At 46.7% G+C, this 24,630-nt stretch overlaps 1 protein-coding gene across 6 annotated transcripts; it reads left to right on the top strand.

Moving 5' to 3' along the window:
- Positions 1-8,703: 8,703 nt before the first annotated feature.
- Positions 8,704-24,355, top strand: CCDC197 (coiled-coil domain containing 197). Of its 6 annotated transcripts, XM_080991607.1 has the most exons (10): positions 11,971-12,046; positions 12,412-12,490; positions 14,127-14,172; positions 14,840-15,016; positions 16,499-16,656; positions 18,877-18,959; positions 19,196-19,368; positions 21,000-21,110; positions 22,288-22,404; positions 24,027-24,355. In XM_080991607.1, exons 1-10 carry the CDS (start codon positions 11,986-11,988, stop codon positions 24,210-24,212), a joined length of 1,191 nt encoding a protein of 396 aa, XP_080847733.1. In that variant the 5' UTR covers positions 11,971-11,985; the 3' UTR covers positions 24,213-24,355. The 6 variants fall into 6 exon arrangements, with proteins under 6 accessions (XP_080847734.1, XP_080847738.1, XP_080847737.1 ...); XM_080991608.1 differs by lacking the exons at positions 11,971-12,046; positions 12,412-12,490 and adding an exon at positions 8,704-8,945; XM_080991610.1 differs by lacking the exon at positions 12,412-12,490 and having other exon boundaries at positions 11,913-12,144.
- Positions 24,356-24,630: the final 275 nt, after the last annotated feature.

Raw genomic sequence — 24,630 nt, 5'->3', positions numbered from 1 at the left:
ACAGGCTGCACGCAGCCTGTCCGCTACTCCAAGACCTTCTCCCTGCTTTTGCGGGAGGTGGCGGAATTCCCCCACCTCCCGCAAAAGCCCACAGGAGCCCCGCGCGACTCCTGCGGGTTTTCGACCAGGAGGGAGAAGGGACTGAAACGGCCAGTCAGTCCCTTCTCCCTCCTCGGGGAAAAGCCCCCAAGAGCGGCGCGCTCTTTAAAGGGTGTGCGGCTCCTGCAGGCTTTTCTAGGAGGTGGGGGAATTCCCCCCCTCGTAGAAAAGCCAGCAGAAGCCGCGGAGCCCCTTTAAAGAGCACGAGGCTTTTGCGGGCTTTTGCGGGAGGTGGGGGAATTCCCCCATCTCCCGCAAAAGCCCAAAGGAGGGAGAAGGGACTGACTCGGCCAGTCAGTCCCTTCTCCCTCCTTGGGGAAAAGCCCCCAAGAGCCGCTTGCTCTTTAAAGGGTGTGCGGCTCCTGCGGGCTTTTCTAGGAGGTGGGGGAATTCCCCCACCTCCTAGAAAAGCCGCGGAGCCCCTTTAAAGAGCGCGCGGCTTTTGCCTGCTTTTGCGGGAGGTGGGGGAATTCCCCCATCTCCCGCAAAAGCCCAAAGGAGGGAGAAGGGACTGACTCGGCCAGTCAGTCCCTTCTCCCTCCTTGGGGAAAAGCCCCCAAGAGCCGCTTGCTCTTTAAAGGGTGTGCGGCTCCTGCGGGCTTTTCTAGGAGGTGGGGGAATTCCCCCACCTCCTAGAAAAGCCGCGGAGCCCCTTTAAAGAGCGCGCGGCTTTTGCCTGCTTTTGCGGGAGGTGGGGGAATTCCCCCATCTCCCGCAAAAGCCCAAAGGAGGGAGAAGGGACTGACTCGGCCAGTCAGTCCCTTCTCCCTCCTTGGGGAAAAGCCCCCAAGAGCCGCTTGCTCTTTAAAGGGTGTGCGGCTCCTGCGGGCTTTTCTAGGAGGTGGGGGAATTCCCCCACCTCCTAGAAAAGCCGCGGAGCCCCTTTAAAGAGCGCGCGGCTTTTGCCTGCTTTTGCGGGAGGTGGGGGAATTCCCCCATCTCCCGCAAAAGCCCAAAGGAGGGAGAAGGGACTGACTCGGCCAGTCAGTCCCTTCTCCCTCCTTGGGGAAAAGCCCCCAAGAGCCGCTTGCTCTTTAAAGGGTGTGCGGCTCCTGCGGGCTTTTCTAGGAGGTGGGGGAATTCCCCCACCTCCTAGAAAAGCCGCGGAGCCCCTTTAAAGAGCGCGCGGCTTTTGCCTGCTTTTGCGGGAGGTGGGGGAATTCCCCCATCTCCCGCAAAAGCCCAAAGGAGGGTTGGAGAGTAGCGGGAGGGCGTCGCGCGCCTTCCCGCTGCCCCCCATCCTCTGGGGCTGGCGATGGGGGAAGCGCTGCTTTCCCCACCGCCAGCCTCGAAGCCGGGTTGGAGGGTAGCGGCAAGGCGTCGCGCGCCTTCCCGCTGCCCCCCATCCTCTGGGGCTGGCGATGGGGGAAGCGCTGCTTTCCCCACCGCCAGCCTCGAAGCCGGGTTGGAGGGTAGCGGCAAGGCGTCGCGCGCCTTCTCGCTGCCCCCCATCCTCTGGGGCTGGCGATGGGGGAAGCGCTGCTTTCCCCACCGCCAGCCTCGAAGCCGGGTTGGAGGGTAGCGGCAAGGCGTCGCGCGCCTTCCCGCTGCCCCCCATCCTCTGGGGCTGGCGATGGGGGAAGCGCTGCTTTCCCCACCGCCAGCCTCAAAGAGCAGACTCTCCTGGCTTCAGCGGAAGCAACGCGAAGCCTCCGGAGCGCAGGCTTCGGAGGCTTCGCATTGCTATCGCTGAAGCCGAGGAGTCTGCATTCGCTCCATAGGACGCACACACATTTCCCCTTCATTTTTGGAGGGGAAAAAGTGCGTCCTATGGTCCGAAAAATACGGTATTTAATCTGGAGGCCAGATTAGACATCACGTGAGAGATCCGTGCAGAAGACCTATTGGTTTGTTCACTTTTTAAGAGTTAGGAACAGCCACCTAGGTCCTCAGTTTGGATGATGATTATGGGGTGTGTGGGTGTGATCCCCCTCCCACAAATTTTCTGTTAAAATCCTTCCCCAGGCTATTATTTGCCCCTCCAGTGAAAAGAAGTACTTGCCATTTCTCTACAAGGATAAAATGTTTTCTTTGTACCTTTCATGTATACACTCAGACATTAATGTTTGCATTATATTAATGCAAATTTAGTCAATGTGCACTGAAGGAAGAGAGAGACAGACAGACAGACAGACAGACAGACAGACAGATGGCTACTTATTATATGGCCAATATGGAAAAAACACAAAATACTGTTACTCCTTTACAGCTGGGGAAATCAGGTCATGTAAATGGGTCATGCAAATTTAGCTCAGTGGCTGAACTCCGGTTGACTTTGCTCAGTCCAGCTGTGCAGAGGCAAACGCTGGTTCTTCACTTGAGTATTTTTCCATTCCTTTGCTGCTGCTCCACGGTTTCCTGCTTCCTGGGGATGTACATGTGAAGAAAAGGAGGGATGCACCTTCTTCGTAAGTGACAGTGCCCACCTTTTTGTACTTCCCCCAAAGCCCAAACACGGGGGGGGGGGGGGAGATCTTTGTAGGAAAACAGACTCTTGTGTGAAGAGCCCTTTCTTTACGATTGACAGGGAACCATACCCCGAGGGAAGCAATATTGTTATCCGAGCTCCTCAACACCATTTTAGCTGATTGCTGACTCAGGCTGACAAGTTAAACCTTAGGGGAACTCACTGTTATGAGTCTCAGGCTCTCTCTGTGTAAATATCACCAGAAGGTCATGTACACAGATTTGAAATGGAGGGGGATCAACCAATGGAGGGGTAGTGCGTAAAACTGCAAATGCAACAGGAACTTAAGCAAAACGAAGGTGAATCTAAACAAGCACACACTGCCTTGGTGAGTAAACACCACTGTTTAGCCGTTGTTTGCTTGGCAAATATCACTGATATTTCACCATGAGGATTAACGGGAATTTTTAATTAAAGCGTTCCTGAATTTTAGGAAATGTGGGGAAAGGTCCGGTCCTCTAATTAGCAAAAACAAAGGAAAAGTGTGTGTGTGTGGGGGGGGAGATAAACATGACAATAGAATGGCAAGCGCTTTCCTACTGTGTAGAAAAGAACTAACTTGAATTAGGGTTCAAAAGGACTCTAGTTTTCAGCCCTAGGATTCAGCCTAGAATCTTTTAAGCATGTGCAAAGTGACACTGAATAGCCACAAACCTACCCCACACAACCTTGGCCACATCCCCAGTATACATGCAAAGCACTGTGGTACCACTTTAAGAGTCATGGCTTCCTCCGGAGAATCCCAGGAACTATATTATAGTTGGTTAAGGGGACAGTAAAGGTAAAGGTAAAGGGACCCCTGACCATTAGGTTCAGTCGTGGCCGACTCTGGGCTTGTGGCGCTCATCTCGCTTTATTGGCCGAGGGAGTCGGCGTACAGCTTCCGGGTCATGTGGCCAGCATGACTAAGCCACTTCTGGCGAACCAGAGCAGTGCACGGAAATGCCGTTTACCTTCCTGACGGAGCAGTACCTATTTATCTACTTGCACTTTGACGTGCTTTCGAACTGCTAGGTTGGCAGGAGCAGGGACCGAGCAATGGGAGCTCACCCCGTCACGGGGATTCGAACCACCGACCTTCTGATCAGCAAGCCCTAGGCTCTGTGGTTTAAGACCCCTATTCCCCACATAGAGCTGTAGTTCCCTGGGAAGAGGGACTGGTTGTAAAACAAAGGTGCCAGCTTGCGAGTGAGACTGGGGAGGTGTGACATTAGGACGTCGGGATGACCCGGGGGCAGAGATAAATGCGGCAGTAGCGCTGCTTCAGTGGCTGGCAGCTCTTCCTCTCTGTCACTCGGCCGCCTTCTCCACCTGCTGCTGGCTGTGGGTTGTTTCCCCCATCTTTCCCTCACACAGCTGGAAGAGGAGCTGCTGGTCAATGGAGCCATGCTGTGCTATGCCCAGTTCCACATTCGGCCTCCTCTTGCCACCGCCACTGGGTGGGTGGGGGGGGTACTTTCCCCTCCTTCCCCTCCATGGCAGGAGGAGGAGAAGAAGGAGCCGACCACTGAAGCCATTCCACACTCGGCCTCCTCCGCCCCTATTTTTTTCAACATGGAGGCATTTTTTTCAACATGGGGGCATGGGGGCAAAAAAATTGTGAGGGAGCCAAAACAGCTGGGCCACTACGAATTGGCACCATACTGGGCATTTTAGCTCAGTGAGGGGAATAGCAGTCTCCTAACAACTCACAGCCCCGTGAGGAGGGCTTCACTGAGGAGGAATGGTGGGAGCCTCCCCCTTCCCCTCCCCTTGCTCCTGATCCGAATCCTGAATCTTCCCAGGAGCAGGAGGACAGTATAGATTTGGAACGGTGGTTTGAGGAGGGACATTGTTTAGAAGGCAGAAGCTGGGAAATACTGGATGGGGAGCAGCTAGGAGAAGAAACACGGAGAGAGAGAGGGTTAACAGATTCACTGTCTCTGGAAAGCATTCACCCGCTCTCCCGAAGGTCAAGAAGAGCTGAGAAAGTGGCGGTACAGAAAGCACACAAAGCACAGAGGGTACCAGCTCAAGATTACAAGACATAGGAGTGACGTGGATTAATGGGGATGTCAGGGGGTGGGATTCTTAACTGGGAGCACCACCATTCCTAGGAGATGGGTTCTTTGTTCTCTCGCTGTGATTATTGAAGTTTCTAACGGGTAAGATGATTCCTTTTCATTTGTTCTGCTTATCTACTGCCACAGGGGGAGGAAGGCGATTCCCTGAAGCCTGACACCATGATTCTTTGGGAGGTTCATAAGGGTGTGTAGGCAGCGCTCCAAATAATTTTGTGACGCTCCTGTAAATTACCAAAACATGGCTTACCTTGCTGACTTTCCTGGAACACATGTCATTTAGGGCCAGTTTCCCCATTGCAAAAGCACATGGAAGTCAACTGACCGTATCAAGCAGTTTACTCATCTGGAGATTCTTTGTGCAACTGACAGCGGCTGCTGTTGCTTGGAATGCTAGGCAGTGGTATAAAGATTCTCAATGTGTTGCCAGCGATCTTTGGTATATATTCTTGTATAATTTATTTGCTTTTATGGATGTTTGTGAGCAGGGCTACAAACGCTTTCCCACTTCAACCTCAAAGGTGAATGAGGACCCCATTCAAAAGGTTAGGTTCCCCATGAAACATCCATATTATTAATTTATTATTTATTAAACATACATCAACAAATATTCTCTGGTTGCCTTTACAGAGCACAAAAGCAAAATCCAATCCAATGCAGTATTAAAAATGCAGCATGCAATGATTGAAACAGCTATTAGTTCTTTGACGTTTCTCTTCAAGAAATCAAACCCTCCCATGCCACAATCTTGTTTCGAAAAACTGACATTTATTCATTTGTCTTGCATCCCTCCTGAGAAGCTAAATTTAGCACAAGTGTCTGGGCAAAATGTCAGATGACACGAGAGGATATCTGTTGCACAACATACCATAAGAGCGTGTAGCATTTAACTCGGTTAAAAATAGTCATATACTTGACAAATGTGGCAGGCTCCTGTATTATATCAAATAGTGTCATAAACAAACTTTACTGCAATAATAGAGGTCAAAGGTATGCGGGGAAGACTGAACAGAGACAATCCAGCAAACGAGTAGAACAAGTTATCTTATGCTTGATCTGTTTTGGATGATCTCTCTCTATTTCTAGCAACTAGTACAGATCATTTTAAGCAATTTTAACTAAAGGACAAAAAAGCACCTGCCGTTAACAAATAAAATAAAGCCTACACAAAATTTTGAAGGAGGTGGGGGTATTATGTAATTTTTTACATGTTGTAAGCCACCTTGAGCATGCTTTTGATTATGGAAAGGTGACATACAAATAAAATGATGATGATGACTGATAAATAAACTATTATATGGCCATTATATATGTACACACACATAAACATTTCAGTATTTTTCCAAGCAGCAGACAACAGCCAAATTTTTGAACTGCAGAAGTCCTAAAATCAGTGATTGAAAAAATATATATGCAAAAGTATCTATTATCTATTTCAGATCATGAAATGAAAGCCAACCAATACTCAAAATAAGTTTCTTTGCTTCCTCCTAACCTTGGGGCAAGGCCTTTTCCATGGTGGCACCCTAACTTCAGAATACCCTCCCTGGGACCCTTGCCTGAGCTTTCTATTTTAAGCCTGTGATTCAATGGAGAATGACACGGGATCTGTTCTAAATTTGCTCCAGACCAGTTGGTAACCATATCCTGAAAACAGTACTCTGAAACAGGAGCTGCTTCCACACTGCACATTTACTGTAGAATAACCACAGTTTGCTCACTCACTTTTTTACAGGGCATCTGCGTGATATCATGAACATAACATCCTGCTCCCATATTTTCTCTGTTCAAATTCCACTCCCATCCCCATCTGAACTCAGAAAATGTTGTCCCCCCCCCCCCCTTAACACAATAGAACAACTGCACAATTTCTCCAGGTGTAGGTGACCCATTGCACAACTATTCAGATTGTTTGGCCAGTTATGTCAGAAAGATCCTCCTGATGTTTAGCCAAACTCTCCTTTCTTGTAACTTGAATCCATTGGTTCGAGTCCTACCCTCCAGAGCAGCAGAAAACAAGCTTGCTCCATCTTCCATGTGACAGCCCTTCAGATATTTGAAGATAGTTATCATAGCTCCTCTTAGACTCCTCTTTCCCAAGCTAAACAGACCCAGTTCCTTCAACTGTTACTCATAAAGCTTGGTTTCCAGTCCCTTGGTCATCTTGGTTGCCCTCCTCTGCACATGTTCCAGTTTGTCAACATCCTTCTTAAATTGTGGTGCCCAGAAGCGGACACGGTACTCAAGGTGTGGTCTGACTGAGGCAGTATAGAGTGGTACTATTACTTCCCTTGATCTGGGCTGGATCTAGACACATAAAAAAAATGTTTTAGGAAAACGCTTTGTAAATCTCATACAGTCAAGACTCAGTTCCCGAACGCCTCTGTTTTGGAATGTTTCAGCTCCCAAACGCCGAAAACCCGGAAGTAAATGCTCCGGTTTCTGAATGTTTTTCGGAAGCTGGATGTCCAACACGGCTTCCGCTTGCGTGCAGGAAATTCCTGCAACCAATAGGAAGCTGTACCTCAGTTGTCGAACATTTCGGAAGCCGAATGGGCTTTTGTTTACAACAGGAACAGATTATGTTCGACAACTGAGGTTTCACTGTACAGTAATGCAAAATCACATTGCCAAAGATCGAACTCTACAGTGCCATCTTGTGTCACAATGTTATTTATGCATTTATGCTTCTTTTTCTTTTTTACTAATGTAGCTGAGTCCTTGGACACTATACTTTTGTTGATGCAGCCTAGAAGAGCATTAGCTTTTTTCGTTGCTGCATCACACTGTGGACTCATGTTAAGCTTCTGGTCCACCAAGACCCCTAGATCCTTTTCACATGTGCTGCTATCATCTATCTATCTATCTATCTATCTATCTATCATCTATCTAATTGAATTTATATACTGCCCTATACCCAGAGGACTATCATCATCCCTAACTAGCAAGACGAATGGTCAGGGATGATGGGAACTGATGTCCAAAAACAAATGGTGACACAAATATTGGAAAACACTGTTCTAAATGAACAAACAAATACTATGCCTTGTTTCATGCTATACTTGTGAGCAGGCAGACAAAAACTATCTTCAACCAAAGCGATTTAGCAAAGAGGCTGCTGCAGTGTTATGATCCAAAATGCAGCAGTCTGATTGGTCCTAGAACAATAGGATCCAAAATGCAGCAGTCTGATTGGTCCTAGAACAATAGGATTCAGAATGCAGCAGTCTGATTGGTCCTAGAACAATGCAGCAGTATGATTGGTCCGCAGGAGCCACACAATCCAGCTCCAGGTGGAAGTGAATCCGCAACCTGATTGGCCTACAGGAGAATCCTAGAATTAGCCAATCACGTGCAGCCCATTGTGCAAATGCAGTGGTACCTCAGGTTAAGTACTTAATTCGTTCCGGAGGTCTGTTCTTAACCTGAAACTGTTCTTAACCTGAAGCACCACTTTAGCCAATGGGGCCTCCCGCTGCACCGCCGGAGCACGATTTCTGTTCTCATCCTGAAGCAAAGTTCTTAACCCGAGGTAATATTTCTGGGTTAGCGGAGTCTGTAACCTGAAGCGTATGTAACCTGAAGCGTACCACTGTAATGTATATAAAGCAGATATTCGGGGGGAACATTCATTCCTCCTCACCACTATGAGCCGAATAAAGAGCATGAAATCCATTCTCGACTCCGAGTATATTTCATGCAGTGTTTGCGCTGTTCTGTTTACAGCTGTGCTGGGGAGAGAGGGGGAGAGGGGGGGAGAGGGAGAGGGAGAGAGAGAGAGAGAGAGAGAGAGAGAGATCACTCCCCAGGGAAACACAAGGACAGTTCTCCCTGGGCACTCGAGGCCTTGATCCGCACTGTGTGCTGGGGTTGCCAGGGGGACACTGGAAGCAGCAGCAGGCGGAAAGGTAACTGAAGTAGCAACCCAGAAAGCTCACCTGCCACGCTGAGCCCTGCGCTTCCAGCTTTGCAATAAGATCTGGGTTTGCTGCTCACACACGTCTGTCTCTGTCGATGCAGCGAAAGCAGCACCGTCGGGCTCATTTGGTCGTGCCGAGATAAGCTTTAGACAAACAGAGTCAAACTGGACACTTCTTTCTCCTCTTGACCAATTTCCCAGGGGGTGAAACTGCTGTGCATGACAGTACACAGGATTCCTGCAGAAAAGTGGAGGGGGAAGCATTTCCACAACCCCCCTCCCTTCCTTCCTAAAGAAACATGACTTTTCTGATGATGACAAGGGACCATGATCCCAAATACTTTCTGCAGGTGGAAAACGGGCCAGGAAATGTTTTCGTGACCCAGCTAGGAGAACACAGGTAAGGTGGCCCTTGATGTGTGTGATGCATTCCTTAAAACGGGTGTGGGGGAACTTTTATTCAGTTTGAGGGCCGCACTGTCAGCTGGGAAACCATCTGGGGGCCACATGCCAAGCTGAGTGGGGTCAGGGGATGCTGCTCTAACCCCCTTGTAGAGTGGGTTACATTCTAGCCATGGAAAAGATAGATGTACCTACAGGCATGCTACTGATTTGTATACATGTTAGATGGGCATACCTATTTTCTGGCAGGCTGGTCGCATTTTCATTCTTATTATTTAATTAGCACATTTATGCCCATCCCTTTCCTCCAAGGAGCTCAAGGTGAAGCAAACACCTATCTCCCTCTCGATTTATTCCTCACAACAACCCTGTGAGGTAGGTCAGGCTTGAGAGACAAAGACTGGCTCAAAGCCACGCAGTAGGCCTCAAGGCTGAGTGAGGATTTGAACCCTGGTCTCCCAAGACCCTAGCCACTACTCCACACTCACTGTCTGCCATCATTGGGACTGCTCGCTCAAGGAAATTATCGTTTCCAGGTTACACACCAAAGGCTTCCAACAGGATACAGAAAAACCTAACAAACCCATTCTTATTCCGATCAAATCACTTGGTGGTACGGCTCAAGTGGATCTCATCAAACTGCACGGCTGGCGCCAGGGATGATGTCACTGCTGCCTCTTTCCGCAGCGTTAAAATGCCAGACCAACAGTAACATGGCATATAAAACAGTTCCCACAGTCAACCCTGCATTTGGTGTTTGCGCTGCATGGGGCAAAGAAGATTTCATGCTGTAGAAACACACCATGGAATTTGTTTAAGCTGTTGACATCATTTAAGATCTCCCCACATTTACTCGTGAGAAAACAAAGCGAGAACTTTGCAGAGAGCAGCAAAACACGTGGGCCCTGAATTTGTGGCGATCGTAGGGAGGTCTGACTAACCCCCATGCATCCTCATAAACTTAGATGCTCAGCTGGCAGAGACAGCTTTGAAAAGGCCTGGGTGGATTTGGAGAATTATTTGCAGCTTCTACATGTGGGCGTCTCTTTAGCTGTCTGCAATATGTCATTGGTCTGCCAGATAATGCTTTACAGTAAACTTGACAGCCCTGGAGATTCTTTCTCCAGGACTTCAGCTGTAAGTGTTACCTGAACATGTGAATGGTAAGAGTGTGGGGTGGGGCAGGGCATTCAGGCTAGCCTCGCCCCCAGTGTCATCATGCCCGCTCCCCACTCAGTCCCCAACACAATATGGGGAAGGTCATGAGGGTTTTTTGACTGAGGGCTCATTCATACTCCCTGCTGCTTTCCACCACTCTTTAGTGCTCAGTTGGAGCAAAGAGTGATTCAGGTTTCACCCAGATTGCCATTTGTTCCGATCTATCGCTAAAGAATGGGTTTTCTCTTGGAAAACAATGGGGAAACCTCTCAGATACATGCCTAGAATAAGCGTGGGTCAAGCAGAAACAACTATGAGCCCTGAGTATCAGTAGACTCCTGGTGCCATTCTGAACTGGAAAATTTCCGGTGGGAAAATAAAGCATTGGAAAAAGTTACTGCCTCATATTACTGCTGGGTGGTTGAGCAGGGAACAGGGTTCTTCTTACTCCCCACAATATGTAGGAGAATTATTGAAGGTATCACATCTTCTGATGCAGACTGAGGATTAACAACTTGTGCTGAAGAGCTGCCCTGGCTGATTTTTTGCACTTTCTGCTCCAGCACAAGAGCAGGCAAGCATCTGGTTTTTCCTGATCAGGTGGCAACCCGACTTGTTGGTCTAGAAAATGATCCTTTGCAAAGCACAGCTGCAGGATTAGAGTATGTGCAATTGCAACTTGGATTTGCATTCCACATTTGGTTGCTCACACTAGGACTTTGATTTGCCATGGGCTTCTTTTCTAGCCATTTAATCCAATTCATTCAGGTATGCTTGCAGCAATTGCCTGCAAAGATGGTCAGGAGAACTCTATGTAGAAAAGGCTTTCCCAACTCCAACGCCCATCAGCCCCAGCCAGCATGGCCAGTGATCAAGAATGAGGGAATAGGGATCTCCTAACAACCGCATGCACACTTAACAAACTACAGTTCTCAGGATTCTTTGGGGGAAGCCATGAGTTTTATAATATTGCTTTAAATTTATGATGTGGATGTGGTCTTAGGCCCCAACTCCACAATATACATTTAAAGCAACATCATACCACTGTGTGGTTTAACAGTTAATCCCTCTTCTCAATCCCTCTGGGAATTGTAGCTCTCTTAAAGGAACAGGTGTCTCCTAACAAACCTCAGCACTCTTAACAAACTGCAGTTCTCAGGTTACTTTGGGAGACCATGGCTGTAGTATTAAAGGTAAAGGGACCCCTGACCATTAGGTCCAGTTGTGACTGACTCGCTCATCTCGCTCTATAGGCCAAGGGAGCCGGCATTTGTCCTCAGACAGCTTCTGGGTCATGTGGCCAGCATGACTAAGCTGCTTCTGGCAAACCAGAGCAGCGCACGGAAACGCCGTTTACCTTCCCGCCAGAGCACTACCTATTTATCTACTTGCACTTTGGCGTGCTTTCGAACTGCTAGGTTGGCAGGAGCAGGGACTGAACAACGGGAGCTCACCCCATCGTGGGGATTCGAACCGCTGACCTTCTGATCAGCAAGCCCTAGGCTCTGTGGTTTAACCCACAGCGGCACCTACTTTAAACTATAATGAAGATGTGGTCCTTATTTGGATACAACCCAAAGCAGGTTTCCCCCCTTTAGAACTATGTAAATTAATGTATATTGATAAATTCATTAATTGGTCAATTAAAACATATATTAAATCAGCTAACAGCCCAATCCCAATGGCTACTCATAAATAAGCCCAATGAGGCTGACTCTTAGAAAACCACATGTGTGAACACAGCCTGAGTTTTCATTGGATGACAAATCTAGTAATATGTGATCAAACCCTAATTTCCTCCCTTTGACCTGTCATCAGTCCTGGTTCCCCTTCAGCTGTGTTGAACACCTCTCACTGCAGTATGTGCCAACCCAGATTTCATGGACTACAACTCCCATCAGTGGACGGGAACTGCAGTTCAATACATCTGGATGGCACCAGGTTGGCAAAGACTGCTCTAATGATAGCAGTTGAGTGATAGGACCATGGAACGAACCCAGCAGGTGGCACTACGGCTGTTTTGTCTCCTCCTGAATGGGGTAATGTAAAGGTCCCACCTGGATCTCTTGAGTTGTGACCTTTCAACCTTATGTCGCTAGCGTTACTATTTAGGAAGGAGCCGCTGCCAAACTACTCCCGTTAAGTGTTGCTTCCTTGTGTTGAAAGGGGAGACATCTCCTGTAAACTTAGTATGTTATGGGATTTACCCTGTGTAGGGTAGGTGTAAAGGGTAGGTGCTCAAGGATGAAGCAAGATGCCATAGAGGTGCCATTGTGATGCTTCCGGCTATCTCCCCTAACTCCTAGATACTGCTGTTGTCACTGCTCTCAGGCTCCAAAAGTTCAGCATAGATTTATATCCTGGAGTTTTAAGGAGAATGGACAGGTGAGTGACTTGTAGCCTGGGGGCTTCATGTGGCCCCATTGCCATTTTATGCAACCCCAAAAACCTGCCACCATCCATTTCTTTCTGCAGGGATCCTACATTCCATTTATTTTATCACTATTGTCGCTGGCTTTGCCTCCCTCCATCTTTCTATATAGTTTCTCAATAATTGGAGAAGGCGGGATTTCATTTTTTTAAAAAAATCTACCCCCCATTTGAGAAAAAAATCCTGCTGTTTGTAAGACTCCTGTTCAAAGGACTCCACAGCTTCTATGTTGAAATCTATGGGGCAATCAGGCTCAAGAAGGGCATACAAAAGAACTCATTACATGTTTGTTGGCAGAAGCTAGGACATCTGTTGTACAAAAATGGAAAACATTGCAAGAATTGCAAATTTCCCCATGTGTGGAACATTGTGATGGGGGGGAGGGGTAGGGCATAATTTAAATGTTGGAAGCTCCAGAAGGTTGCCAGGCCATGTGGTGGGATTTCATTTCTTACAGTGCTGCAAATAGCCTCTGGGACTGTATGGCTTTGCCTATGCGTGAAATATGGCTTTCTGAAGGATTTGTGAATGTTTTATATATCATTATGTCTCTCCATTTTGATTTTGTATAGACTGAGGAGAATTTGTACATAGTCCTTGCCCTCCCTACTTGGGTTATATCTCATGGTAGATAATAATAAAATTGTTATGCTTCCATCATGGAAGTATGTGTACGCATGTCTGAATGTGCAGCACACAAAATTTAGAGAGGAATTACATTTACTTGCTTTCTAAAATGGTAGTTGTTTGGTCTGCTTTACATAAAAAGAAAAGAAAAGAAATCCTCTGTACAGTGGTACCTCGAGTTAAGTACTTAATTCATTCCGGAGGTCTGTTCTTAACCTGAAACTGTTCTTAACCTGAAGCACCACTTTAGCTAATAGGGCCTCCTGCTGCTGCCGCCGCGCGATTTCTGTTCTCATCCTGAAGCAAAGTTCTTAACAAAGCACTATTTCTGGGTTAGCAGGGTCTGTAATCTGAAGCGTATGTAACCTGAAGCGTATGTAACCCGAGGTACCACTGTATACTTATTTCAGAGCAACCCCACAAAACCTAGTGGGGGTTACTTCTAAGTAGACCTTCATATCATAGGGGCACAGGGCATGGAGGGAGCCTGCTGCGTCCAGGATCAGGCTTGACCCAGGAGTGGAGCTGTAACTGGGCCCAGGCACAAGAAAGCTGCCTCAGCAGCAACATTGGGTGCCACAATGCAGCCAAGGAGAGGGGCGGCAATGTTGCTGCCAACTCTCCTCTCTCTGCCCCAGGAGTGGAGCTGCAGTTGGCAGTGTTGGTCCCCCATGCAAAAATGCTGTCTGCACAGCTCTTTCACAGCTCCAATTAGGGGACCTGTGGTGGGGGCCCCTCCAAAAAAATGTGCCATGCCACCCCAAGCACCCATGCTATGCCACTGCCTGTAATATGTCATTGATCACCAGACCTTGAGAATCAAGATGGTGCCTGTTTTCATCTTCATCTACATAAGCTCACCCAAAGTGTGACAGAACATTGAGAGCTGCCTTTCATACATGGAGAATAATTTCTAGGTAATAAGGGTCTATGACAACAATTTACCTTTTTATATATATATAGGGAAGAAGAGGATGAAGATGTGCCTCAGATTCCTGTCATGCGAGAGGTCAGCTGCCTTTGTCATTCTCTTTCTCAGACAAGAGGGCCGGGTTAAATATAGGACAGGGCTTCTGTTTCTTTGTTAGGTTGTGCCAAAAGCAGAGCTTTGGCAGAAGTCGAGCAATTCTCCGATAATAACCGTGCCAGGGGGATTGAACTGGTATCCAGGGAAGATAATATTCTTCTAACTGTTAAAGCCCTACTTGGGAGTTTGCCTTCTGTGCTAATTCAACACGCAAAAGGGGAGAGCAGGAATGAACATGTAAGCTCTGTCCTCTTGTCAGCATGTGCAGCGGAGAGCTTGCTTGACTCATGCAGGCTGAGGCTCCCTGCATATGGGGAGCCTTGGCCCTCCAGATGGCACTGAACTACAACTCCCATCATTCCCTGACCCTGTAGACCTGAAGGAGCGTCTACACCCCCATTGTTCAGCCTGGACACTGAGGTACAGCTCTGAGGGCATTCTGGTAGTTCCCTCATTGCAAGAGTACCCCTAAACATTTTTAAAGAAAAAAAGTAGTGTGTGGGGTGTGTGTGTGTTTGTGTACACACACACACACACACACACACACACACACGGACTAGATAACCTTTGGGGACCCTTCCAACCCTACGGTTCTCTCCTTCCATCTCTCTCTCTCTGTATATTTGTAAAAACCAGTTTTGTTTTCTAGAGCACCAGTGAAATTTTGCAGCATCGCAGAAAAGCACTGCAAACATTCCGGCTTCGGAAGAAAGAAATTGAAAATGAGCAAGCTTCTGCAGAACTGACTGCAAAGAAACAAGAGTTCAAAGAGAGGATGGAAGTGCTGGCCCAACGAAGAGAGGCACTTGAACAAAAAGATCAGGATGTAAGCATCACTCTGCATCTATAAGGAGGGCACTTCGAGTTGGGGTCTAGGCTGGATCTGCATTGATCTGTTAAACGTTATTAACAGAAAAGAAACATTAAATCAATATACATTAAATAATTATCCAATATCCAAAAGGGGAAAAAAGAAAAAGCATAAACAAAATGAAATAAACCCACTACCCTGTTTAACTTCCCTCCACCACTACTCGTCTTCTCTAGAATCAATTTTACCCTTATCATTGCATTCCGATTGTTTTTATTTTCTCTATATACATACATACGTCACTGATAATTTATTGTTGATGCATTTACATTCTTAACCTAAGGATATTAGCATGTCTTTTTTAGAGCAATATTTTGTCATATAATCATCAAAGCATTGCCATTCATTGTTTAGTTTTTGATTTGACTGCTGTCGTATGGATGCTGTTAATTTAGCTAATTTTAAATATTCATTTAATTTGAGAATCCATTCCTCCTTGGTAGGTAGTTCTTTAGCTTTCCATTTAGATGCTATTACTATCCTAGCTGTGGTGGTCACATATAAGAAAATTCTTTTTCCCTCTTTTTCTAAAAGGACCAGTAGGTAAGCCTCTGGTTTTTTTGTTAATGGGATTTTAAGCATTTTTTTCAACTCCTCGTGTATTTCTCCCCAGAAGTACTTAATCGGGGTGCAACTCCACCACATATCAGGCACTGCCATTCTCACACAGTTGTAATGATGCAAAGCCGGAAATGGGGGCCAGTCAGGTGTGCTAGGGACAGTGGTACCTCGGGTTACATACGCTTCAAGTTACAGACTCCGCTAACCCAGAAATAGTGCTTCAGGTTAAGAACTTTGCTTCAGAATGAGAACAGAAACCGTGCTCCAGCGGCACGGCAGCAGCAGGAGGCCCCATTAGCTAAAGTGGTGCTTCAGGTTAAGAACAGTTTCAGGTTAAGAACAGATCTCCAGAACAAATTAAGTACTTAACCCGAGGTACCACTGTATAGGGGGCCGAGATGTCTTCAACTCCCTCTGTATTTGTTGGAAGGGGACCAGGCCCCCTCAATGTTGAGGGGGCAGAGGAGGTCGAGTGCGGATCTAAGCATGGCTCAGTGCTCAGCCCCCTCCAGACAATTGGAAAAATGAGAAAGTGAAAGAAACTGGAAATGACATTCACTCATACTCAATCGTAAAGTGCTTGGACCCATACCTAAAAAGTGTGGAACAAGAGGAAAACCACTTGGGCCCATGCTTCCTAGGCATGGGAAAAGTGGAAGTGTGAAGGAACCCTAAGTTGCTGTGAACTTAGTCCCAGGTAAGTGTGTAAATGACTGCAGCTTAATCACTCTTCCCTCCATTTTTTGTTAGTGTCCAGGATGAATTCATTCGCATTTTCTCTGAAACAAATGACTTCCCCTTCATGGGCTCCCACCTTTGAATACTGAGCAAAACTATGCAAAACTGATTAAGCCTTCTTTCTCCTTCTTGGTTCAGAGGAAGAACCGAATTCTTGAATTTGACGCATATATTAAAGAGTGTCATCAGAAGAAGGAGCGTGTCATTCAGCTGTACCACCAGGAACACGCGCTGAAAGCCCTCAAGAAGCGTGAGGTATTCAAACTGAAAAAAGAGCTTAAGAAACTCCAAGTTAGGTATGTGACTGATGCTTTTAAGACAGATTTGAGACTGAGCCATGGGTATCTGGGCAGGGGTGCAGTGAGGCAATCTTAGACACTGGACTTCTGGAGGCCCCATTGTTAGATGCCAGTGTGTATTACTCCACTTACTTCAAAATGTCGTAAGCCAGCTTTGCTGTATTTGGGGACTCTCCTGCTGGGACATTCCTCTGAGTGGGGCCCTGGACTTCAGTCCCAAAGTCTTCTCCTGATAACACCACTGCACATTATTCTCCAGCCAGCCAGCATGACTGGCTTTCCTGATCTGAAGGTCCTGTGCCCTGGCAGAATAGAATCATCATCAAAATTATATTTCTTAAGAATGGGGGCTTGCTAAGAGGGCCATAGCTTAAATGGGGAAGGCTGTATTTCAGTGGGAGAGCATCTGCCTTGCATGCAGAAGGTCGCTGGTTCAATCCCTGGCATCTCTAGGTAGGGCTGCCAGTCAGTGTAGACATTATTGAGCTACCTGGGCCAATGGTCGACTCAATATAAGGCAGCTTTCTGTGTTCCTAAATTTAATCTTTTACATATTTACATAGAGCAAATGTTGAATTATCTAAGAGTACAGTACTCAGCCAGAGGGACGTGGGTGGCGCTGTGGGTTAAACCACAGAGCCTAGGGCTTGCTGATCAGAAGGTCGGCAGTTTGAATCCCTGTGATGGGGTGAGCTCCTGTTGTTTGGTCCCTGCTCCAGTGCCAGTGTGGTGTAGTGGTTAAGAGCGGTAGTCTCGTAATCTGGGGAACCGGGTTCGCGTCTCCGCTCCTCCACATGCAGCTGCTGGGTGACCTTGGGCCAGTCACACTTCTCTGAAGTCTTTCAGCCCCACTCACCTCACAGAGTGTTTGTTGTGGGGGAGGAAGGGAAAGGAGAATGTTAGCCGCTTTGAGACTTCTGAAGGGGAGTGAAAGGCGGGATATCAAATCCAAACTCTTCTTCTTCTTCTTCTTCCTGCCAACCTAGCAGTTCGAAAGCACATCAAAGTGCAAAGAGATAAATAAGTACCACTCCGGCGGGAAGGTAAACAGCGTTTCCGTGCGCTGCTCTGGTTTGCCAGAAGCGGCTTAGTCATGCTGGCCACATGACCTGGAAGCTGTACGCCGGCTTCCTCAGCCAATAAAGTGAGATGAGCGCCGCAACCCCAGAGTCAGCCACGACTGGACCTAATGTTCAGGGGTCCCTTTACCTTTACCTTTACAGTACTCAGTACTCTTTCCTTTTCCCTCCTTTAAAAACACAATGGCGCCCCAGCTGTGGAATATATTTCCCTCTGAGTTCTGCTGGTGCCTACCTCACTTTCAACTTTGGCCCTAGGTTAAGAAGACCCCAACTGCTTTCTTGGGGGTTTATTAATTGTTAACTCTGCTTTCTAATAATAAGGGGATCAGCCACTCTGTGTTTTAAGATGGTTGTGATTCATTCGTTCATTTTTATCTGCTTGCTTACCTAACAAAAGGGTGGTTCCAAATATATCCGTGTACCTTGCTCTGAGTACATTTTGATGTAGAACTGGTCACAAATATTTTGATAAATGAATGAAACAAAAGCCAAGACCCTTTTCGGTCCTCAGGACAACATCTTGATGGTGCTGACCACATTTTTATCTGTAAGCCACATTGAGTCCCTGTCAGGGGGAAAAGGCGGCATATAAATAAATATATATGCAGTGATCATCATCACCAACTTGAGCCAGTGAAGGCTGCTCCATTAGAGCAAAAGGGGCAGTATTCCACCAACTTCACTGTGCCCCCAGCCAGCCCCTACCTGCCTGCCTTTTTAGTTACATCTACTCCACAGGCAGACACTCAGTCTCAGTGTTGCCTCGGCAGAACTCCTTAGGGAGGAGGATGAGAACATAACTAGAGTTAGTTGGCTCTGCTCATCATTGGCTCGTTGACTTCTCTGCCCTCCTGCCTACCAGTCCCAATGGGCACCAGCCAGCCAACACTGGGCTAAGCTGGTCTGTCACTCGAACGCACAGCTGGCAGGAACTGGTGGTGCAACTAAACATGGGCCATCTCTGCAGATGTTTGGCTGCCCATGGCAGTCAAGGTTGAGATGGGGGAGGATTGTCCCTCACATTTCGTAACTGAGTTACAGCTATGATCCCTTTCCAGGAATTCTAGTCATTTGTTGATAAGACGATTTTTAACGTCTGAGGCATTCCAAGCGCCCCTAATATATATTTCTTCAGAAAAAAGGAACTACAGAAGAAGATGGCAAAATACAAAAGCTTCGAAGATTTCCTGAAGAAAGTTACCGCCACATTCACACCAGGTGAGTATAATCATTAAACAGTTACACTTTACTTGGGGGGGACTCTGTACTTGACAAATATGTATTTAGATTTCTTGCCTTTTGACTCATAAAAGGATCCACAAGACATCTTTCATAAACCACTTTTGAAGAGCCATCAAAAATAAAGAGTAGCACAAAAATACCAAAACAATAAAAACATGACCCTGATATGTGTTTTCCATGTATAGCATAATCCACCCTGTTTTCCATTGCAGGATTTCTTGGATATCCGGAAGACTCCATGGTTGAAGCCCTCATCAAAAGGCACAAGACACTGTTTGAGGAAAACCAGAGCTTGATGAAGAATTTGTCCATCCAGCAGTGTCACATTGAGGAAACGCAAAAAGAATTAGGGATTTTGCGAGAGGAATACAATACCACGACATTTGTAATGTTCACTGAGCATGTAGTTTTTATGACGCCCAATCCATTCATTCCACAGGTCCGATTGTACTAAGCACCGAGTGTGCTGGTTCTTTTCTGAAACCTTAGAGAAGGTCAATTCTGTCTTCTGAAACCAACAAAGCTTTGAGAAGTATTTGCAGCACATAGGAAACCCATGCTGTGTAATTAATTAGGATTCTCAACTTGTAGATTCCTTTGGAACAGGGTCCAATTGGTACTATAACTGGTCACACTACAAAGCCTCAGAGAGGATTTGTTGCTGCTGCTGCTGTTGTTTTCTTTTTCTGCAGGAAGTGGGTGAATGATCTTTTTGAAAGGCTTTTTGAAAAATATGATTATGGCTTCCCCTCTTGCCCCATTGTGTGCTGCTAGTGTATTGCTGCTGCTGCTATTGTTTCATTGTGTTCTATTAGTTTGCATCTTCCCTCTCATTGTGTACTACTAGTGTACATCTCCCTTCTCACTGGGCACTATTAATAATATTAGTATTAATAATATTACTATTAATAATATTAGTATTAATACTATTGGTATCGAATGGTGTTACAATACTGGCAGGTATTGTCTTCTCTGACTGGCAGTGGCTTTCCAGAATCTCAGGTAGAAGATCTTTCCTATGGCCTGCTACCTGTTCTGTTAAGTGGAGATGCTCCTGGGATTGAACCTGGGACATTCTGCAATCAAAGCATGTACTGCATCACTGAGCTATGGCTCTTCCCCATAAGCCTAAGTGCTGCTGTGGTGGAGGAAAAAAACCATTGCTACAGCACCAGACCCTTTTGTACCACTAGGAACCGCTGCTGTTTTCTAGGCAGCGCCGCTCACTTTTTCTCAGGGAAGCCTGGGAGCCTTGAAATACCCTACCCTGACTTTCCCTGGCTAGTACCTATGATGGATATGTTCTACTTCCGCTATTGAAGGAAGTTTGCCTCTGAATACCCATTGCGAGACACTGCAGAAGGGGTGAGTGCTATTGTGCTCATGTTCAGAGTGCTGGACTAAATGGGTTCTTGGCATGCTCCAGCAGGGCTCCTATGTGCCCATCAGGAAATCTCAAAAGAGTCAAAACCTCTCCAGATACAATTTCTCTTTCATTCAGCTGCCATGCAGTTCCAAATAGTCTAATGCGGCTGTGAAGTGTTTCTGCATATATTTGCATGTGTAGGTGGGTGAAATCACTTGCAAAGCCTCTATTTCCTCTTGCAAGCTTGGTTAATATTTTTATTGTTAATTACAGTCATACATTGGGTTGAATGCGCTTCGGATTGAGCGCGTTCGAGTTGCGCTCCATGGCAACCCAGAAGTGATGGAGTGCGTTACTTCAGGATTTCGCCGCTTGCGCATGCGCAGACGCTCAAAATGACATCACGCATGCGCAGAAGCAGCGAAAAGCAACGGGCACGTGCCCAGACGTGCCGTCGCTAGTTACGTTTGCTTCTAGATGCAAACAGGGCTCCGGAACGGATCCCGTTCGTATCCAGAGGTACCACTGTATTACATTAATGTTTACTGTATGCTGCCCTGAGATCCTTGGGTGAAAGGCAGATTACAAATGCCGTAAAATAAATGTACGAACAGCGCATCCCTAAATTCCCATTTTATGGCTTTGCCTAGGTGCTGCTCGGCAAAATTTCTGAACTTCAGTCAAAGAAAAGTGCACTACAAGAAAAAAAGAAACACTTGTGTCACCACATTAACAATGAGGAATGTCTCATCGATCAAAAGGTAAGCTTCTCTGAGTCCCCACCCCACCCCAAAGCTCCTGTTTATTGATTGGATGTTGTATACAACTTAGAGATTAAAAATGTACCGTATTTTTCGCCCCATAGGACGCACTTTTCCCCCTCCAAAAATGAAGGGGAAATGTGTGTGCGTCCTATGGGGCGAATGCAGGCTTTCGCTGAAGCCTGGAGAGCGAGAGGCATCGGTGTGCACCGACCCCTCTCGCTCTCCAGGCTTCAGGAAGCTATCCGCAAGCCTTGCAAGCCCGGAGGGAGTTCCCGTGGGCTCACAAGGCTTGTGGGCAGCAGCCTGCAGCCTGAAGCATGGGGAGCCCTCCGGAGGGTGCCCCGTGCTTTGGGCGGGTGTCCGCAAGCCTTGCACGCCCGGCGGGAGGTCCTGCCCGGCGCGCGAGGCTTGGGGCAGCAGCCTGCAGCCCGAAGCACGGGGAGCCCTCCGGAGGGCGCCCCGTGCTTCGGGCAGGTGTGCACAAGGCTTGGGGCGGCAGCTGCGGCTGGGGGGAAAAATAATTTTTTAAAAATTCATTCCCCCCCCCCCCAAAAAAACGAGGTGCGTCCTATGGGCCGGTGCGCCCTATAGGACGAAAAATACGGTATATATTACAGGGTTTATAAATACTTTTGCTTTTAAGTAAATAAAGTAAAATACAGCTCCCATTAGCCCCAGCCAGCATGGAAGTTCAACAATATCTGGGCTGGATCTACATTGATCTTTGATACATTATTAAATATAATGGTCTATAACATTTGTTACAGTTTCCCTTTGCCCTCTGCTCTACAGGGCCCTCTGGTGTCACATTTTAGCAATGGATTTTTAGCATTATAAACCACAAGTGTAAATCTGCCCCGGGAGGGCTAAAAGTTCCCCATGCCTGCCTTAATTTGCAAAAAGCCTGCTTTGAGGATAGTGGAGGGGCAGGACTGACGAGTGAACTGGGATTTAATTTGCTGCTGTGTCCCATTTGAAATGAGAATTGCAAAGCTGGGATGAAACTGGATTTATATTGATAATGAAGATGATGAACCAGCTCCATCTTCTTTTTTTAAAAAAAGTGCTAACCTCACACTTGATAAGTGTTGTCTTCTTTCACTACTCTCCAAGTATATGTGGATGTATAGTAGTGAGAAGGACAAAGTTCATCCATCTCTTTATGCTCATGTAGAGGCAAGATCTAAGCAGGATGATGTTAGCAATCAACAACATGGCAGAGTTATGCTACATGCCTCATTATGGCCCTTTGGACGACATGACATTGTGGTCCAAGCTAGACATGATCCAGGTAAGTGAAACCAACCCAAGACTGAGTGTAACATTTTATCCATGACTGTTATGAACAGCAATAATCTAAGGGGATAAAGCAGGCATTTAGATCAGGGAGTGGAGCAATAATACATAAAGCATTTTTACTCCGCTCTTCAGCCCCACTCTTCCTTTTTGAAGTGAAGGACATGAGGCAGGAGTTGGTAGTGCAGGTGAGCTGCGCACAGGTGAGCTGCAAGCAAGCTGCCGGCCAGCTCTGTGGAGGCTCCTTTTATTGACACAATATGCAAACCCAAATTTTGGGCTGTGACCTTTACACATCTTCCAATCCTGAGATCATGGGGTGGTACAAAGTTATTTTGGCACCTGTTTCCACCGCGTCATTTTCCCCTTGCATAGTGTATGACAAAGGAGACAAATGTCTCAGAGACAAAGGTCACAGACAGGACACCACAGACTACTGAGACCGCAAAAGGTTAGACAGAGGGCAATATGTTCAGACAGTTGTGGCTTTATCTGTGAGGGGGAGTGTGCCCCGCACCCGAAGGTCATGTGTGCAGGCAGCTGAGGCTGCCTGCAGGTGGGGAGTGTGCTTCGCACCCAACGATCATTCCTATACTCTTGACTTGACTGACTGCTGCCGCTGGGCCTGGACAGACTACAGACTGCATGCACTACAACAGGCATGTCCAACAGGTCGATCGTGGTCTACCTATCGACCGCAGGACGCTAATGGCAGATCGCGGTCAATCGCATGACCCTTAGCGTTTGTCCTCCAAAAGGAACAAAAACTCACCTCCCCCTCCCCCCCCAAAAAAGCTCAACCACTCTGCCTCCTCGAAAGAAAAGCTCAACAATTTTGCCAGGCAATGACAATGGGTAAATCACAGCCAGTATTTTAATACCGTACTGTGAGTAGATTGCAGTCTTTTGGGAGCTGGACATGCCTGCACTAGAAAATAAGACGGAAAGTGCTCTAAAGGGTAGGGGGGAAAGTCCACACTTTAGAACCAAGGAGTCCCTATCTCCTGGTGTTGAAACAACTCACTGATCATAGCGCTGACTTCATTTGTTTACTGAAAAAACACTGAAAAGCAGGAGAAGTCAGGCTTGCCCATTTGTCTGTATATTTCACTTCCAAACTTTTTAAATAGGTGTCTGATTGACTTTCTTTTTTTATGAAAGCTCAGAGTCTGGGTCCCCTTGCAGGCAGGGTGCTGGGGCGATTGCACCACTGATAATCCAGCCTTTTTAGCCATGCAGCAAGATAAGAAGGGAAGGAGAAGCTCAAGAACCTGAGGCTTTGCTCAAGCATGTTGCGTGTAGCAGCTCAGGCACATAGTATTTAACCATGGTTTACTGCAGCCTCCTCCAGCCTGGTGTCTTGCAGATGTTTCAGACTGCATCTTGCATCAGCCCCAACCAGCACAGAGCAAGGATGATGGAAGTTGTAAACTGAAACATCTGGAGAGCACCAGGATCTGGATAGCTGTTTTAGAGCTATGTGTGAACCATCCCAATGTGTTGTTCAAGATTAATTTTCCATGTGAATTTGTAAGACGCTTTCTCAATACTTCAGCTTAAGCCACTCTCCTTTTAGAAACTAAGCTTTATTAAGAACCTTTCTCTCTTTTTATTCAGGAGTCCATTTTGAGGAAAAAACAGATCGTAGAGGAAACAAAAGCACTGCAGTCTGAAGAACTTACAAGGTCATCCTCTCAGCTTTTGAGGGAAAAGTCATCTTCTACTCTTTCTGGGGAACAACTTAAAAAGCAAATAAGCTTTGCCAGTAAGGACAAGCTGGAAGACAAAGGAGGAAAAGCATAAGGAGACAAATCTCTTTTAAAATCCCATATACAGAATGGGAGACACTGCAGGGACAAGTGGAATATTTATAGTAGCTTCTGCACACAAATCAACACAGATGGATGTCAATGCATTACCATAAATGCTTTGATTTGTGGGTGAAAGGGTCTTTCATGCTCATTTTTTGCAAGTATGGGTTGAGTGATCTTGATTCTTTCTGCCTGCTAATTCTATGTATTTTGGTGTTTACAGACTTGCTGGAGGAGTGGAAGCCAATCTCTGAAAGAACCAATGCACAATTTGGAGGTGCTCCTGCAGCCATCCATTGTCCTAAACAGGCAGGCAATGGCTTTGATTAGCTGGCAAACTGACCATGGCTAGTTTTAGGGAAAACTAATCTTGCCTATAGTTCCAGTTACAGATAGGTAGCCGTGTTGGT

This window comes from Podarcis pityusensis, assembly GCF_964106645.2.
Source record: "Podarcis pityusensis genome assembly, chromosome: 1".
NCBI classification, from domain to species: Eukaryota; Metazoa; Chordata; class Lepidosauria; order Squamata; family Lacertidae; genus Podarcis; species Podarcis pityusensis.
Note: the sequence above shows the minus strand (reverse complement) of the source record. Positions and strands in the feature narration are given on the sequence as shown.

What these genes read in the sequence shown, in the direction of transcription:
- CCDC197 (XM_080991607.1), top strand. Translation starts at nt 11,986, where the DNA reads ATGGACTACAACTCCCATCAGTGGACGGGAACTGCAGTTCAATACATC. An exon ending in TACCGCCACATTCACACCAG is followed by an intron (nt 18,960 to 19,195) that starts GTGAGTATAATC and finishes TTTCCATTGCAG; the next exon opens with GATTTCTTGGATATCCGGAA. An exon ending in AATGTCTCATCGATCAAAAG is followed by an intron (nt 21,111 to 22,287) that starts GTAAGCTTCTCT and finishes ATGCTCATGTAG; the next exon opens with AGGCAAGATCTAAGCAGGAT.